The sequence below is a fragment of the Arvicanthis niloticus genome, chromosome 6 (genome assembly GCF_011762505.2).
Source record: "Arvicanthis niloticus isolate mArvNil1 chromosome 6, mArvNil1.pat.X, whole genome shotgun sequence".
In the NCBI taxonomy this organism is placed as follows: domain Eukaryota; kingdom Metazoa; phylum Chordata; class Mammalia; order Rodentia; family Muridae; genus Arvicanthis; species Arvicanthis niloticus.
Window position 1 is genome coordinate 77,088,500 of NC_047663.1, and position 18,437 is coordinate 77,106,936.

Genomic DNA, 18,437 nt, shown 5'->3' on the forward strand with positions numbered 1-18,437 from the left:
ATTGGCATGAGTACATCGGAAGCCATCCTTTTTTCTTTAAAGAACCTTCACCCTCAAGGTTTTCTGTTCTATTTTTATCAAATGATACCTGCTGGGTACACAGACTAGGTAACTAGATGTCTTAGATCTTTTTACCTTTAGTTTTGTAACATTAAACAGATCAGGATACAGTAGTAAAAACCACATCATATATCATAAAAGTGACTTCTAAGTGTGAAGCAATGTTCACCATTAAAAGCTAAGCAGTTTAGATGTAAGGTATAAGGACATGTATGAAAATCCAACACTTAACAACCAAATGAAAAATATATTTATTATAAGGATTATGGGAGATACAGATATTTACATGCCCTGCAGATTTCCCTCTGGTGATGCAGATGAAGGTAGAATATTTGTTGTTTAAAATCAAAAAAACCTTAGATGGCAAAACCAAATGCTGTAACTGCAATTACAGAGTTAAATTACTAATGATGCCACTACACCCAAGTGCTGGCGTTACAAGATGAGCCATCATGGCAGGTTCTGCAAGACACTCGAGAGGAGGAGCCAAACTCTCCTTCCAAATCATTAATTAGGATGGACGATTCTAACCCTAATCACAACTGTATGTTCTTTCTGCTTGTTTTGTTTCCTGACTGTTGAGGAGACTGACTTTGAGACTTCAGAAAAATGTATTAATGTCAGGCAGCAAGAAGACAGATAAAGATTTTCTACCTATAGGCAGCAAGGAGCTGAGAAGGACATGCTGTGTGTGTGTGTGACCCTGACGAGTTACTGTCCTAGGAAAGAGGCCATGGGGTCATCTGGCCTCTGCCGTTTCATCCTGTAGGCCTCCATTTCTTCTTCTGTGGGCTCTCGGGTTTCATATACACTGTTGTAGGGCCTCTTCCGCTCGTCAATCTGCATGATCTCTTTCACATGAAGAAGGCGAGCCTCCTCTGCATTCAGTGCCTGTGGTGAGACATGAAAACTCAGCACCACGAATCTCCATCACACGGGAACACAAAGGACCCCATGGAGGAGAAAGTGTTCTACCAAAGCCCACTATCTGGAAGAGTGGAGTCAGCCCTGCTCTGTCAAACAACAACCACTTACTATTTGGCTCATCTGATATTTTCCATAGAGCACAAAATGTTCATGTTTTAATCAGCTAAAGAAACTCTGTTGAGGGGCTGGTGAGACGGCGCAGTGCATAAAGGCAACTGCTGCCAAGCCTGATGATGCCAGTTTAATCTCCACAGTCCACATGATGGAAGGAGAGAACAAACTCCTGCCAGTTCTCCTCTGACCTCTGCATGAGTACACACACACAGAGACACAGACACACACAAATAGGCACAGACACACACACACACACAGAGAGAGAAATAGGCACAGATACGTACATACACACAAATAGGCACACTCACACACACACACACACACACTCACACACACACACACACAAATAGGCACAGACACAAACATACACACAGACATACACACAGACATGCACACAGGCAGGCAGACACAGACCCAGTCAGAGTCACACAACTGCCACTTATGTGACCTGGGTAAACAACACATACTCTGGGTAGTCTCCCCATTTTCAAAACTCTGCAGGCAGGCAGCCATGGCAGCATTAGCACCCCCCGCCCCACCCCCCCCCTCTTTGGCTTGCTTTTGGTCACTTTTATTAAGAAATGTCACAAAGTACCTTTTTCAGTTTCTCCTGCTTCCTCTCCTCATCGTCACTGTCAGAGCTGCTCTTTCGGTGTTTCTTCTTCTTCTTTTTCTTCTTCTTCTCCTCTTTTAGTTTCTCCTGATGCAGCTGACAAGGAGAATTAAAGGTTATGTGAATACAGAGCTCTGGCATAGGTTTCAACACCCGCCTCAGGAGTCAGTGATTCAGAGCAGGGGATCACACACTGACCTCCATGAGGGTCTGAGGTTTCTTCACAGACTCTTCTCCAGTCGCATCATTAATACATTCCTCTGAATTCTGTGAGAAAAGAAATATAATTTGAGTTGAAGACTGTAGTTATTAATCATTTGAAGAACAGGTTAGAATTTGAAACACAAGAAGATATGATTTATGCAGGGTTTGTCTATCTTATACCTTTAAGGACTAGAGGACAAGGGCTGGGGGTGTGGCTGGGTTGGTAGAGTCCTTGCTTAGTCTGCAAAGCCCTGGGCCCCATCCCTAGCACTTCCCACAACAAGGCCTTAGCACATGTGTAACCTCAGCATCTGGCAGGTGGTGGCAGTACAGTCAGAAGCTCAGGGTCACGGCTGGCCAGAGTGACTTCTCGGGTAGCCATACATACATGAAACCCCATCTTGTCCCTTCACTGATCTCCTCCACAAAGAGAAAAGCTAGAGGGTAATACTTACGACACTCTCCTTCCCAGCTTCTCCAGTACAATAGGAATACTTAAAGAAAGAGTGACAGCATTTGTAGCCCCAGCGGCCTTCTTTCCAGTAAGATCCCCAGATGTGCTGCAGAGAGACACAGAGGTTATTTGGAAAAGAGCCTGGGATCAGAGGCTTTCCCATCTTGCTGATAGAGTATAAAATGATGCAGCCACCCTGAATTTATTTTCAGAGAAAAATCTTCCATTGTTGGGCAAAATAGAGACAGAGGGTGGGTCAACTTCAAATGCTGGAAAGCTGGACACCGTAGCTTATTATAAAAGTCTAAGTTCTCTTCTCAAAAGCCCGAGCCTGCCATGATGGCGTGTCCTGCCATGATGGCATGTGCCTATAATCCCGGCATCCAGGAGGCAGAAGAAGGAACATTCAAGTTTGAGCCAGCCTGGGTAAAACCATGTCTCAAAAAATTGACTTCCACTCCATAACCTCCCCAAAAAAAGTCTATGAAAGAATGTAGCATACTTGATTTCTCTTAAGTTAAGGTGTGGAGCATTCGAAGCCTAAGTTTTTACTGTTAATAAGTGGCTTTTGCTGAACAGAGCATTGACCCTTGTTAGACTGTATTATGCTGACAGTGCTTACGTAAGGTCTGTTTGGCTCATTCTACTCTACACAGGACAGCATCAGTTTAGAAGGTTTTTGATCCTTGATGCATAAAACTGTTTTGCTAGTTTAGGTTCACAACAAATGGGGTCAAGATTGTAGCTCAGCGGCAGGATATGGCTAATTATATATGAGGCCCTGGGTTTAATCCCCAGGGCCAAAAATACATATACATAGAAATATGCTTTATGACGTACTACTGCACAAAGGAACACACTATCATCTACTATACATTCTTGCCAAAAAGTCTAGGTTCTACTTAATCTGGGCTTTGGACCTGAATTCTTGTTTTCAGGCCTGCAGGGAACAGCCGATGTAGCATGGGACAGTTTCCATGCCAGATCTGCTCAATGACCACTCTCTTGAAAATAAATAGGAAAAGAGACAACCGCTAACAAATGATCAATACAGGCTTAACTCAGGGAAAGAGCAGAGGGTAATGTGCTCACTGCACAAGGCTGAAGGGCCTGAGTGGATTCCTGGAACGCATGCAAAAGTGGAAGGAGAAAATCAACTCTAACTTAACCTCTGCACACGCGTGCACACTACCACCTGAGTGAGGCTAAAGGCATTCACAAGTCAATGTCGGTTTTCTGAGGCACACGGCTGCAGGGCTATCCAGAGTTGTAATTTGTAGAAGATGTATGATAACGCGTTTGAGTGTAATGTCATATCTGCAATTTCCAAATATTTCTGCCAAACATTAGTAAACAAAACATCCATGTGTGCTTACGTACATCCTAATGTACACTCAAACCCAGACAAAGTATAAATGGTTTAAGAAACAAAAAAAAGTTTTGATTCTGGGTAAGCATGCAGATAAATACAGGAGTATTTTTTTCTCACTTTCAGAAAAAAAAAATCATAAAGCAAAGGTAAGATGTCAACAACAACAAAGAGAAATCAATGGTCAACCATGAAGTTCTGTGAGAAACAGCACAGAGCCGAGCACTGACCGTGTGGTTGTTGATCTTCACGTCTTCCTCGTACTTGGAGCAGGCGACAGCCCGCTCCTGGCCTTTAATGACCGTTCCATGCCTGGAGTACTCCACATAGTCTTCTGTCTGGGCTAAGAGCAGCTCAGCTGGAGGAGCATCTAGGTGTTCTTGGCCACCGTACTAAAAGAACATTGAGCATTTTATAACCAAACTTTTATATCAAATTTTTATGGACGGGCTTATTTTCAATGACAATAAATACACTTTTTGTTTTGTTTGCTTGATTGTTTTTTACTAGCTTTCCTAAGGAAACCGTGAAAGGCATCACCAGTGCTTCCCAGTAAATAAGATGTTTCCCTTGTTAGCTACCTGGCAAGTGAGGTAGTTTCAAGATGGCCATACATTTTTTGGGAGGTGCTTATCTGATATCCTTTGCCTCACAACTTTACTGGCTTTCCTATCAAGAGATGGAGCCGATTTTTCCATCTCTGGAGTCTGGATGTGACTGTGTTACTTCCTCCACCAATGGAAAGCTAGTAAATGCTATGAAATCAAAGGTGTGTTTTGTGCACAGGGATATACATTTCGTTCCTTGCCTTGTAACCCTTAGAAAGCATTTTAGAATGCTGGGCTAGGATATAAGAAAGCAGTGCTCTGTGATGCAGATGTGAGCAGTCCTGTTTCAGGGGACCCACTGCCGTAACAATGTGTGAGAAAGAATAGGCATTTATCTTAAGCACTCCATCTTGGAGGGTTGTGATTGATGCAAAAATCTGTACCAAATGAGTTGGCAGAAGGACAGGACCAGGCCTCATGGGTTAAAAGGGGCTCTTGGTACCACATCTTATGCAGTAAGTAAAGCTGTTTCTTAGCGGTACCTTTTCCAGGATGCTCTCCTTCTGCTGCTCTTTGAAGTCTTCTTTTTTGACTTTGAAGGACTTATACAGCAACTCTAGTTTTGTAGGATCTGCCTGGAGATGCACTTCAGACCCCTTGTCGTAGGCTTCCCAAGCAAACACTAGAGTAATTCAAAGATTCTCAATGAGTTGATAGCTCACTGTGGTTTCACTTTTTTAAAGCAAGCTTTAAGTAGCTGCTCACAGAGCCTCTCCCATCAACTCTCCCTCTTTCCTTTCTTGCCTGCTGGCTTTTTCTGAGACAGTTTCCTCTAGCATGTGGCAATCTTCCTGCCTTGGTCTCCCAAGCAGTAGGGTCATAGATATATGCCACCATGCCTGTTTTATAATTCCCAATTTCCCTTTTTACATTTATTTATCTATGTATGCAAATGTTTGTGCCATAAAACACACGAGAGGTCAGAAGACAACTCACTTCTCTTGATTTACTATGTGGATGCTGGGGACAGAGCTCTGGTCGTCAAGCCTGATGGCAGGCATCCTGAGCCATCTTGCTGGTCCTCATCCCTAAAGTCTACATAAAAGGCCTTGGAACAGAGCAAACACTTACATTGTGTTTGAGCCATTGAGATGGTATCGCCTGTGTATCGAACAAAGTTATCTCCAGCGTAGCTCACTCTGAAAGCACAGTTGTTAAAAAGATGTCTTAGAGATTGCTTTAAGAAAAACTCATTTACAGAATCAAATTAGAAAGCATCGGCCCCTTTACACTGAAGTCCATAGTTTAACTGGACACTTACTCATCTGGATTCTTTCCTGCATTGGCGTAAGGATTCTCTCTCATCGCTCTAGTTTTTGGATCATAATAGGCAGAATTTGGATCTAAATTTCTCAAATACTGAAAGAAAAATATTTAAAGACTGAGTTAACACCGATTTATAGCAAGAAAGGGCTTAGCTGGACAGAAGCGTATGCTCTGACTGACTAAGCATCCGTGTACGTCCTGTACAGGGAGAAGCAGACGCTGCTGTCCTTCAGAGTGCCTCTAATGACACTAATCAATCCGTACACAGACACTGCACAAGTGGGGTAAGTGCAGAACCACTATCTGTCAGAGCTGCAGGTCAGGCAGACGTGACTTACTTTCGCAATATCTTCACGAATCCTGAGATTCCGAACAGTAATGCGTCTCTTAGAGTCGAAATTCTGCCCAGGCATGTCAATATCATCTGCATACTTGTCTTCATCCTCATCTTCACTGTTATGATCCTTTTCCTAAAAGAAGAGTTGGGGACGAGAAAACTAAGCAGAAAGACACAGCACTGTGGTCTTGTTTTCTTTCCCTTTTAAACAAAGGCTTATTGTGTGACTTAAAGCTATTATTATGACCACGATTATTACAAGCTAGTGAAACTAGTGAGAGCATGCAGCCAGAGACGACAAGCATACATTACCATCTGAGAATTGGGTTCCTCTTCTCCCCACTGGTGTTTTGGAGAATTCTGCATCGGGAAAGAAGGAAAACAACTGTAAATCCTTTTCATTTAATTTACAGATTACTAAGCATTTAAAAAACATAATAAAAATGGGTATAGGTGAGTGATTCAGTGTGTGCCTAGCATGCACCAGACCCCTGAGTTTAATCCCTGGCACTGAAGAAAGAGAGGGAGAAAGGAGGGGAAGGTTGGCTGGTTATTTCAACTCAACATGCTGTCATATTTTTCACCTGTCCCAAGCACATATATTCTGACACAAGAATGATATTGTGAACAATTAATTTTATTAGTGTCTACAAAACCAGAAACCAAATAGACTTTAGTGATGTAGAATGTCTTTTATATGTATGAGTCTGTGGGTATGCATGCACATGTGTGTGTGTTCCCTTGGAGGTCAGAACACTGAATTGCTTGGAGCTGGGATCTCAGACAGCTGTAAGCTGCCTGATGTGTGTGCCAGGAATGGAACGTAAGTGTTCTGCAGGAGCAGCAGGTGCTCTTAACCACTAAGCCACCTCTCCAGCCTCCTGGTACAGGATTATAATCATACAAAGTAACAGGAAGACTGAGATGACTAAAGAAGTCAGGATGTACTCATGCCCATTTGGTTTAGGCTTTAGTGTATCGCACGCATTAAACCCGACCAGCACCGTTCTATTTCTTATTGGGTCAGCACATGCCACTGTGCACATGTGGTGGTCAGCGGACAACTCCATCAGGTCAGTTCTCTCCTGCCCCCTTCAAGCGGGTTCTGCAGCTCAGACCAGAGCTGCCAAGCTTGCATGGCAAGTGCCCTTTCCCACTGAGCCAGCTCACTGGCCCAAACCTCACTAGTTTTTTAAAAATCAAGTTCAAATAGAAAATGCTGTCAGAATGTCTGCAACCTAGGTTCAAACCTCAACACAGCACATATGCAAAAAAGTAAAAAGAAAAAAAACCAAACAAACCAAAAACACCATGAGTTTATGGGTCTTTTTCTATGGTGGCCCTCTATTCTTTTTCATATATCATTGAAATATATGATAGTGAATACTGTCGATGAGGTCTGAACAAACACCATTTTAAGAGAGAAGCATGTGTGTATGCAGTGCACTCTTCCAGTGCTCAGATGGAGACAGGAAGTTCAGATCTGTCCTAACTAGAGACATATAACATGAATTCTGGTTTTAAGTTCCATTTCATTGTTTTATGCAGTGTTCCCAACCTTCCTAACACTGTGATCCTTTAATACAGTTCCTCACGCTGTGGTGACCCCAAACCATAAAATTGCTTGTTGCCAACTTATCACTGCACTTTTTCTACTGTTATGAATCATAACATAAATATCTGTGTTTTCCAATGGTCTTAGATGATCCCCGTGAACCAGTTGTTTGACTTCAAAAGGGGTCATGACTCACAGACTGAGAACCACTGTTTGAAAGAATCCGAATATTTTGCTTGAATATCTTGTATCTTTACTTACAGCTTGCTCGACTAATTTTCCAGAGGCCAACTCTTCTTGCAGTTTCTGTGCTTTCAATGTTCGTTTTGCCTAAAAATAAAGACATTTAAATTTACTTACAACATTTAGATGGCTACTTGGATTGTATATACTTAAAGCAGGTAATTAAAGCAGAAATGGTCCTTAGAGCTAGCTGTAGAATATCTGGTCTTAAAAAAAGAGGAGGAGGAAAAGAGGAAGAAGAGGAAGAAGATGAGAAGGAGGAGAAGGAGAAGAAAGGAAGGGCAGGCTTATAGCGTTAGCTTCTTGTATGAACAAGATGATGTAAACTGCAGAGAGAGTCCTGACAACAGTGGCAGACGCTGCTGATGCCCAGTGACTGGCTGACTAATCTCTGGAAGGGTTAGAATGCTTAGCGTGAAACATGACATCTAGATGTTTATATGCTGTCCCATGATTTTGCCAGGCATAGTGGCACATGTCCATATTCCTAGTACATAGGAGGCAGAGGCTCAGAATCATCCTTGGATACACTGGAGTTACAAGTTACCCTTAAAAATGACAACAAAAAATAGAAGCTGACCCCCAAAACAATAACTCATGAGCTTTAAATAGAGTTTGTAATTCCTTAAAAAAAAAAAAAAAAAGAAAAGACAACAGAATAGACTACTGTTCTGAAAGAATTTGGATAAGAAGACAGAAAGGTAGAATCGCTGTTGAGAAAAAACCAAAACCAAAAACTGAAGTTAGATTAAAATTCAGTTTTCTGAAGCAGGTTATCTACTCTTACATGGGATGTGAGACAACTTATAAAGCACTTAGAGACATGCTGTAGCTTAGTGATGAAGATTTCAGAACTTAAAAAAGCCAAAATCAGCTGTCTGTGGTGATGTACACCTTTCTTTAATCCCAGCACTCAGAAGGCAGATCTCTGTGAGTTTTAGTCTAGCCCGATCTGCATAGTGAGATCTAGGCAAGCCAGGTTACATAGTGAGACTATCACAAACATACAAACAAGTAAATACAGAAAGATTTGGATGTCAGTCTGTTCTCACACATCTAGTGTCTTTGGTCACACTGGGACTAAAGAATAAAAGACTTAAGAAACTGCTGCCAGGCAGATGTGGTGGGACTTGTCTTTAATCACAGCATTTGGGAGGCAGATGCAGGAGTTCAAGGCCAGCCTGGTCTCCATAGCAAGTTCCAAGACAGCACTATATAGAAAGACTCTGTCTCAAAAAAAAAAAAAAAAAAAGAGAGAGAGAGAAACTACTGCCAAGTAGGGCCATTACACTGTTTACACCACTGCATTAGACATGCTAACCATAAGAAATGGCACCATCTTTAGAGCGCCTAAGATGCACAAAAGCATTGTCAGGATAGACACACAGCAGAATGGATCTTCTCTAGGGAAGTAGAAAGCAGGGAACTGCTCACCAGATCAACTTTGGCGTATTCCTCGACAATTTTCATGTGCTCTTCTGGATTGTAGCCATTCCAGCGGTCTCTCTTCCCATCATAGTCAAACATCAGCTGAGGCTGTATGTGCTCATCTGGAGCGATGTTAGTACCTGTGAATTTAGCTCCAACCCGCCTTGGCCTCTGAAAGACAGACAGCAGATCTTTTCCTAAGAACTTGAAGCACAGAGGAAGACTTCCTGCAACTTTTACAGAGTCAGCGTGGACACACTGTAGCATTTTTAGTGTCTTTAATTACCAGGCAGTCTTTGGGCAGGAAACTTTGACGATACGAGACTAAATTCATGCAAATTTTTATTTTTCTAAAATAGTTTTAGGAAACAGAAGTTCTCTGACAAGGGAAAAACAAAAGGCTGGCTGCTGGTTTCCCAGCAGGCTCTGAGTGAACTTACCTCAAAGCAATCTTTCCTCTTGTGTGTCATGGCTCCACAGTTCTCACACGCACCTTTGCGGTACTTGGTAGTTATAGAATTCTGTTCAAGGACAGAAAAGAACAAACAGACATCTTATTTATCAGAGTCATTTATGAGTAACTTTGGCTCTCATTGTCTTGTCTACTGAAAGACTTTATTTGTTAAAAGGAAGACCAGGGGCTGGAGAGATGGCTCAGAGGTTAAGGGCACTGTCTTGCTGTTCCAGAGGTCCTGAGTTCAATTCCCAGCAATCACATGGTGGCTCACAACCATCTGTAATGAGATCTGGTGCCCTTTTCTGGCATGTAGGCATATACTGTATGCTGCATACAAAATAAATAAATCTTAAAAAAAACAGGAAGACCAGGTAGCCTTCGTGCTCTGAGATGACCAAGTTTAAGGGTTTCAATAATATAAAATGTATTTAAGAAAAGACTGTAACTAACACTGTGAATTTCAACACCAGGGCCACACAATACCTTCCTACTTTAAACAGCATCACATTAAAAGTTCTTCACACACACACACACACACACACACACCCCAACAAAAAACAAACAAACAAAAAAATTCACCGGGAAAACAACACCCGGGTTGCCACATACCTCCTTTACGCCTCTCTTGTACCATTCCCCAGATGAACTGAATTGCTTCTGTTTCTCTGGCTGTGGTCTCTGGTGCTTTAAAGTGGGTCTTTTTGATGGATCAATGTACCATGGAACCGAGGAAATATACTGAGGAATATGAGGGTTGATATCTCTGTAATAAAGTTTAAGTGAAATTGTGAAGAAGAAAGTTTGAAAATGGCATTTTAACCACAAAGATAGTGGGCACAGAGGCTAAGAACAGCAATCCTGCAGTGGAATGGGAGAGGGAAGATGGTTGCTATTTCCATTAACGGAACTAAGAGTAAAGATGTACGTTATACAACACTGAGGAACTTTCTTATAGAGATGTGGAGATTGATGGTACAACTGGAAGGAGACAGAGGAAGAGGTTAGGAAGCTCCATCCATCAGAGCTGAAAGTCAAACTAGTGCCCACAGCCCCAACTGATTAAGACAATCATAGAGGCATTATTATTCAGAGATGTAAAAATTTCAAAACAAGAGCATGTAAAAGTAGCCACTAGGTTGGGGACTGAAAAAAGGTAAAAAAGAACAATTGCTACTCATTATGAGCTGTTTGGTATCATTTGTCTACTAAACTATATATGTATGAGTTTGAGAAAACCAAAAAGAATACAAATATACAAATTCTGAAAATAGTAAAGGATAGTCTCCTGCCAAAGCAAAGGGTAGAAGCCTGATGACCTGGGGATGGATTTAAGCAGATCATGCAAGACAAGACTTACTTTCCCTCTTCATCGACTTCTGCAGGAGCATTGCCCAGTTTTCTCTGTTCTTCTAGCTCCTTCTTTTTCCTCCAGTCCTCTCTGGTCATCTTTTTTGGCTCCTCCAAACTCATATCCTTTGATCCCGTCATGGGCGTGGCACTAACTGGATCCACAGCTGCCGCCGCCATGATAAACCAATGCCCTCTAAAAAAGGAAGTTTTTACAGTAACGGAGGCCTTCTGAAATATACCCTCTGAGACTACTGAACCGTGCCTGAGCAATACACTGTGAGCGTTACCAGGGTCTCTCTTGCTTACACTTTTTTTTCTCCCTCTTCTCAAACTTTTTGTGGCTGTGATCAAAACTGGATCCTTGCTGCACTAAACAGCATTCTCCAGTCTCCTGTGTTCTTATTCTTTCAAAGTGCTTACAAAGGAGGGTTTCTTTACATTTTTAAAATTACATTTTATTTGTTTTTTGCTGGGGAAGAGTATGCCATGGAACGTATGGGGAGGTCTGTGGCTGATCTGGCTACTCTGTGGGGTCTTCTCTCTTCCACCCTTCTCCAGCCCCTTTCTTTCACCCTTTCAGCTCCCTAACACTAGATAAAAGAGAGAAAAGGACAGAGAAGAAAGGAAAGAGATCCGTGAATAAAGTCCTGGGTCAGAAAGGGGGAGATGTTATCATCAGCCTACTTTCTGCTAATTGGGGCATCGAGTTCCTTGGGGGCAAGTTTGATCTTTGCTGTCAGGATATCTGATTTCTTTTTCTTCTTGTTTCTTCTTTGCACATGATTACCTAACAAACCTCGACCACTAACAGTCAACAACCCCCAACAACTAACGACCCACCCACTTCTCGGGGCTCTAGCATTTATATGCCTTCTAAAGCCCTGGAATTCCAAATGTCACATGATTGCAGAAACTATCTGCAGTTGCTGGCAAAACCATGCCTCTGCTAGAGCACAAAGGAAATCAGTCAGCTGCTGCAACAGTTTGAAGCAGCCTCACAGCCCTACTCCTGGGGTTAAAACAAAAACATATTCTTATAACATTTCTATGTTTTTTTTTTTTAAGAAACCAAAACTCCAAAATTATCACTACAGACGTCAGAGGTCAACTTGTAGGAGTCAGTTCTCCCCCAATCACCATATGGGTCTCAGGGATCAAACTCAGTCATCAGGTTGGCAGCAAAATGCCTGCTGAGCCATCTCACTGGTTCTAATGGTTTCCCTTACTCAAAAGGCTCTACAAACTGGGCACTGTAATATACAACCTTAATCCTAGCACTTGGAAATTTGGGAGTTGGATGCTAGTCTGGAACTAGGTTGGTCTACATAAAGAATGTGCAGCTAGCCAAGGCTATAATTAAGATCCTGTCTCAAAAAGAAAAAAAAAAAAAGGTCTTTACGTACTCTTAGCACTAATTTTCTCAACACTTCAATTTGTAAACAGAGTAAGCTATGTATAGAAAATTTCAAAGATGTTCATACAGATGTTCTTAAATTAGACCTCCTGCATGTCTCAAACGTTTCTTCCACAGTCAAAAAAATTCAGAGCCCATCACTCTTCCCCTTGACGGCCCAATGCCTTAACAATTACCAGAGTTCAGGGGCTGGGGATGAAGCCTCAGTTGATGGAGCCTAGCATGCACAAGTTTGATTCCCAGTGCGGCAAAAACTAGGCATGGTGGTATACACCTGTGATCTAGCAATCTGGATGTGAATATAGGATCAGAAGTTCAAGGTCACCCTTGGCTATACAGAGTTTACGGCGCTACTTGAGACCTTGTCAGAAAGAAATAGATGGCTCAGTCTCTCTCTCTCTTCCCCCCCCCACACCTATATTCTTAGTGTGTCTATTTTTACACCTCTGCCCTGGTCACTGACTCTGCTTCCATTTCCAACCATTCCAGTGAAAGTCATCACTACATTAACTGAAGTCAGCGTGCTAAATCCATGCACATCTTTCAGTTATGTGCCTTCCTTTGTCAGAGATTCTTATTCCTTGGCTTCTAGAACATGCTACCTGTTTTTCCATGAACCCCTCTCCTGTTCTCGACTCCTCTGCAGGCTCATCTATTTGTATATATTTATTTAGAGGCCGACTCCTTACGATGCAGACAGAGCCTCGCTCACCACTCTCAACAATACCAGTTTCCAAGACTCAGGAGGAACAGTATTCCACTACTGGGGTTCCATATAATTTCTCTGCTCCAGAATTTTCATTTGATCTTCAAATCTACATAACCAACTGTGTACATGGCATCTAGAACACTCGGATGTCTCTGACCACAGCATGCCTTAAACTCCAGGCCTTTCCTGTGAAACTGAGTCTGCCTCCATCTCCCAAGTACTGGCTTTATAGGCATATGCCACCATGGAATGTTGTGTATGGGACAGGTGAGATGGTTCACCTACTGCTCCTGTAGAAAACCAGAGCTCAGTTCTTAGCGTCTATATGAGGTGGCTCACAACTGTTCCTAACTCTACAGGGATTCCAAGCCTGTACACGTTCTTACAAGGACAAAACCCCACCCACCTACGTATACCCACGGCTAAAATAAAATAGACTTAAAAATAAAACACAGAAGTGTTAGAAATCGGTGATAGCTTAAGTATACTAGGAGGCAAACGAGGACATTCATAAATGCAATCGTCTTCATTTTAACAATTAGCATTTCTTTAATTTACCATGCAGACTGTCATCAAATCTTTACAACAACCCTATTTTATGGCGAGGAAACAAGTTTAGGAAGGCTAATACCTTCAGACAACAAGATGTCAAACCCAAGCCTGACTTTACTGTTGGTCCTTTAACTCATGTTACAAACCACAGACACTGGAGTGTAGGTCTGTCACATTGAAGATTAAGAGAGAGTGAAGTGTTTTCTCCTTAGGTTTACACTGCTCTTCTACAGAGGGTCCTACTCTCTCCGAGTTAGAACATTAACACCAAGGCAATACAGACATTCTAATTTGACCCTCACATTATAAGATCATCTCCATCTAAGGAGAAAGTTGAACCTCAGAGGCATTCCTTTGGGGACAGAGGGGTCAGCTTAAGTACGGGCCGCTCAGGATGTCCGGTCCACAGTGACCAGGACTCTTTCCTTGAGGACTTAGCCCCCACCCGGCTGGCCCCAAGGGTAGCGCCTGCGTACTGGGCCACAGTCTCCTCCTGCGTCCGCAGTTCCAAGACGGCTCATCACCGCGAGGACTCACTGCAGGGGATACTGGCTCCCCGAGGTCCCCAGTTCCTCTGCTCAATCTCGGAACCCCAACTTACCCAGTCCCGCCACAGACTACTAAATACCATCCGCCAGAAACGAAGCGATCCGATGTTTACTTCCGGGTTCCCTGCCTTCTTCCGGCAGCGCAGCTATAACTTCCGGGAGATCAACCACATGCGCACTCGCAAGCTCTTGGCTCTTTTTTTTTTTTTTTTTTTTTTTTTGACCCAGTGAGTTGTCCGCGCAAGTACACCTTGCGGAGAAGTGATGGCAGTACAGCTTTGTGCTTCACGCAGGGAACTGTTTTTGTTTGTTTGTTTGTTTGTTTGTTTGTTTCTAGAACAGCTGCATTTTAGCAAAAATGTTTACTGAAAAAGCTCCAAAGGTCGGCGTAATGGCACAAGCCTTAGTCCCAGCAGAGATAGGCTTATCTTTGAGTTCCTGGCCAGTGACATAGTAAGACCCTTTCTCAAACAAACAAACAAACAAACAAACAAAAAACTTAAAAAAAAATCCCTCATAAAATAGAAAATATTAAAAAAAAAAAAGCACTAGAATATAGGTGATTTGGGTGGATTTTTTTCTTTAACAAACAAGATTTTATGTTTTGTTTTATGTGTGTGAGTTTGCATATCATCGGTGCCAGATCATCTGTAACTGGAAATACAGATAAATGACTGTGAACCAGCATGAGTACCAAACCGGGGGCCTCTGCAAGAACGAGCTGTCTTGAGTCATTGCTTGGAAATTTTTCTTTTGTGCTCTCTTGTGGTTATTTATACTTGCCCAGTGTGAATTGCTCTTCAAGTACGCAGGACGATAGCTAACATCCCCACTTCAGTCAAAGAGCACAAAGTAATAGTTTTTATTATTATTATTATTATTAAATAATTTGAAGTGCCTGGAGTTAGAAATGTAAAGTACTTTTGATTTTTCAAGGCAGCTAAAGGAAGAGCAGAGTTCAGCTGATTCACTCAGCGGGCAAGAAGGAATTTTTCCCAAGAAGAGAGACCAAGAAGGCGGGGATTATTTTTGGATGAATGGGTTTTGTAAAACTTAGATTAGGAGAGACTTGTGTTAGCTGAGGACTCTGTATTATAAGTTTACCAACCAGGTACATTATTCCCCAGTAACAAGTAGGGACCACAAAGCTGGTACAGGGGCGCCATCACTCAGAAAACCATGGCCTTTTAAAGACAGGGTGGTGATATAATTTACACTTGCCGTGGATCTGGGGGAAAGCAAAGCTTCCTGTTGGTGAGAGGGGAAGACAACCTCTCAAGGAATTAGACAATTTTCTTGTGGAAGTTGTGGGGATGTATACAGGATTATTTTTTTAAAGCAAGACTTTTGTGTGCTGGTGATTTCATATGAAGAAACGAGATTCAGAAGTAGATGTAGAGAGAAAATAACAGGTTGAGGGGATAAAAGGAACAGGGAATAGACACGCGTGTGTGCGTGCGTGCCTGAGTCTGTTGTCTTTATTCTTCAACTAGAGTTAGGCTCTTTCTTTTGGTGATTAGCATAGTATACAATAAATAGTTGTTGAGTGAATTTAAAGGAAGCTTGAGTTACTTATTTATTAGGAACATCGCTTTGCTCGAAAACAGATTTAAGGAGATGTAAGACAGATCCCTGTCTGATGTGCTGAGGGTAGCTCTGTGTAGGGAATACCTCTCAAGCCAGACTGTGAAGCAATTACATCAAACTGCTCTTGCATCTACCCAGATTACTGATTTTTAAAATTTTTGATTCTACTCTACTGCCAGTGTCTAAACCTAGTATTGGCTGTTTCCTGTCTCACTTTACATGTGTCTCCCTCCAACCCCCTTTTAAGTTGAAATTCTATTAGACAGTTGCATGCTCATTTTCCCTCCGTCGTGGACTGATGGCTATAAAGCCATTCCTCAGATGTTTTCTCTCCTCTTAAATTTAGATTTGATTCCTTTATTTTGTGGATGAACAGTCGTTTAGTTGACATTAGGAAAACAGTTTCGCCACTTTCTTGTTTTGAGTTTTTAAGTATCTCTCCCCTCAGAAGATTGCTTAAGAACATCATGCCTCAAAAGTTTCTCTGGAAAAAATGTGTTTTGACATAAGTCTGATCATGATTTCTTTCTTAGAGGTAGCGATCACGTCCCCTCCCCTCTCCCTCTCTCTCTGTTCTCTCAGGTTGGGCTTGAAGTTGCTACATGGCACAGAACGACTTTGAACCTCTGATCCTCATGTCTGCTACCACACTGGATTTATGCTTGTCCAGTATGCTAGCTAAGTACTGTTAACAGAGTCCTAGCCTTGGAAATTCTTAATTGTAAACATAAAAAGCGGTCTTGCATTTTATAGTGCTACATATTTCTCTCTCTCTCTTTCTCTCTCTCTGCCTGTGTGTGTGTTTGTGTGTGTATGTGCGTGTGTGTGTGTGTATATATATATATATATATATATGAGACTTTTCAAAATAAGTGTACATTTCTTAAATTTTATCAGCATCGAAATATTTGCCTATACCACTTCACAAAACCAAGATTTATATCCTCCACTTCTCTTTGGATATTTCTTTCTTTTTTTCTTTTGGCGATAAGTTCTCACTCTGTGGTCTTTATAGCTACATGAATGCAATATGTAAACTGGTCTGGCCTCAAATTCACAGACATCCTTTTACTTCAGCCTCCCAGAGTGCTCGGATTAAAGGTGTGTGTCCCTGTTCATGGCGAAGAACCTCTTCGGATAGAATTAGGCCAAGATCCCCAAGCTAAACAGAATCTGTTGGCACAGAGGAAACAAAGGCGCCCCCTTGTGTCCACAATGAGAGGAAGACTCCCAGAGAATGAGATGTGAGATTTTTGACTAGCGATATGACAGTTTGCCATTTGATTCCTAATAGAAAGCTTTATTGATCTACCACCCAGCACTCACACATCAGCACTCACACATCGGCGTCTCCTGTGGCTCCATAGAGCTGAGGCCTTCACAGGCTGACCGAAGAACCTGCTCAGCAGGAGGGGGATGGGTGAAAATCCTAGCACAAGTATCCCACTATCAATCCTGAAACTGTAGAGTGTTTTCAGGAATACCCAAAATTAATGACATAGGAGTCGACCCATTACTGCAGGGAGTGTTAAGGACACTAAGGAACTTTTATACTAATTAAATGTAATCACACACATAGCAGAAAGGGTGCAGGGGAACGCTCCAATGTTATTAACAATGCTTATTTCAATGGGAAGGCCTGGCCTCTCAAATAATCTCCGTTCTTTGTCTTCAAATTGCCAAATTTCCACAATTTCTAAAAAGTAAGCAGAAATGAACTACTATTTAAGAGGCAAAGTCAGGCAGAGGCCAGCCTGATGTGTATAGTGATTTCCAGGACAGCTAGGGTTCTCTTCAAGAGCAGCAAGTGCTCTTAACTGGCCAGGCATCGCTCCAGTCTCCAATAGGTTTTGATATGGGCCGACCCAAACCATCTTGAAGATTTAAGGTCTGGATTAAGCCTCTTGGCTTCTTTAGTTAAGTTTTGTGCATATGTTGGTCTCTAGTACTACTTATTCCCCTTTAGCCTTCCCAGACTCCAGTACCTACTGTGTAGGTCTGTCCCCCTAGAGAATACACTATTCTCCAGCACTGAGGCAGGAGGCAGGAGGATCCGGAATCAGAAGCATGCCTGGGCTAGTGAGTTCCAGATAAGCCTGAGCCTCGTAGTAAGAGACAATTTCAAAAAAGTCAAAACCATAAAAGTAAGCCTGGAGTAGTGGCACAGCCACTAACCTAGTCCTTGGAAGATAGGAAGTAGGATCGGGAGTTAAAGGTCATCCACCATCCACTGCATAGCGAGTTCAAGGACAGTCTGAGTCAGGTGAAATCCTGTCAAAAAAAAAAAAAAAAAAAAAAAAAAAGCCTTTAAAATTTAAAGGAATAGCCGGGCGGTGGTGGCACACGCCTTTAATCCCAAAACTTGGGAGGCAGAGGGAGGCGGATTTCTGAGTTCGAGGCCAGCCTGGTCTACAGAGTGAGTTCCAGGACAGCCAGGGCTATACAGAGAAACCCTGTCTCGAAAAAAAAAAAATTTAAAGGAACAAAACGACGTTTTTGTTATTGGGCCTTTTCGCAGGTCCACGTCGTGGCAAACAAAAAGCTTTTCACGGGAGTTTTGGAATATGTATGATTCGTTTTTTTTTTTTAATACCTTGGCGATAGACGCGGGGGGGGGGGCGGTGGCTGAAAACTTCGGTTGC

The 18,437-nt window shown here is 42.3% G+C and overlaps 1 protein-coding gene across 1 annotated transcript; it reads right to left on the minus strand.

The window, feature by feature from the left end:
- Window positions 1–287: 287 nt before the first annotated feature.
- Window positions 288–14,366, minus strand: Slu7 (spliceosome associated SLU7). Its single transcript, XM_034507156.2, has 16 exons — window positions 14,262–14,366; window positions 10,993–11,178; window positions 10,245–10,398; window positions 9,619–9,699; window positions 9,185–9,349; window positions 7,769–7,837; window positions 6,265–6,312; window positions 5,954–6,085; window positions 5,611–5,708; window positions 5,421–5,488; window positions 4,832–4,971; window positions 3,972–4,133; window positions 2,374–2,478; window positions 1,913–1,981; window positions 1,697–1,810; window positions 288–951 (listed from the first exon to the last, which is right to left on the minus strand). The coding sequence occupies exons 2-16, from the start codon at window positions 11,160–11,162 to the stop codon at window positions 772–774; spliced, it is 1,755 nt and encodes a 584-aa protein (XP_034363047.1). The 5' UTR covers window positions 11,163–11,178; window positions 14,262–14,366; the 3' UTR covers window positions 288–771.
- Between the last annotated feature and the right edge of the window lie 4,071 nt (window positions 14,367–18,437).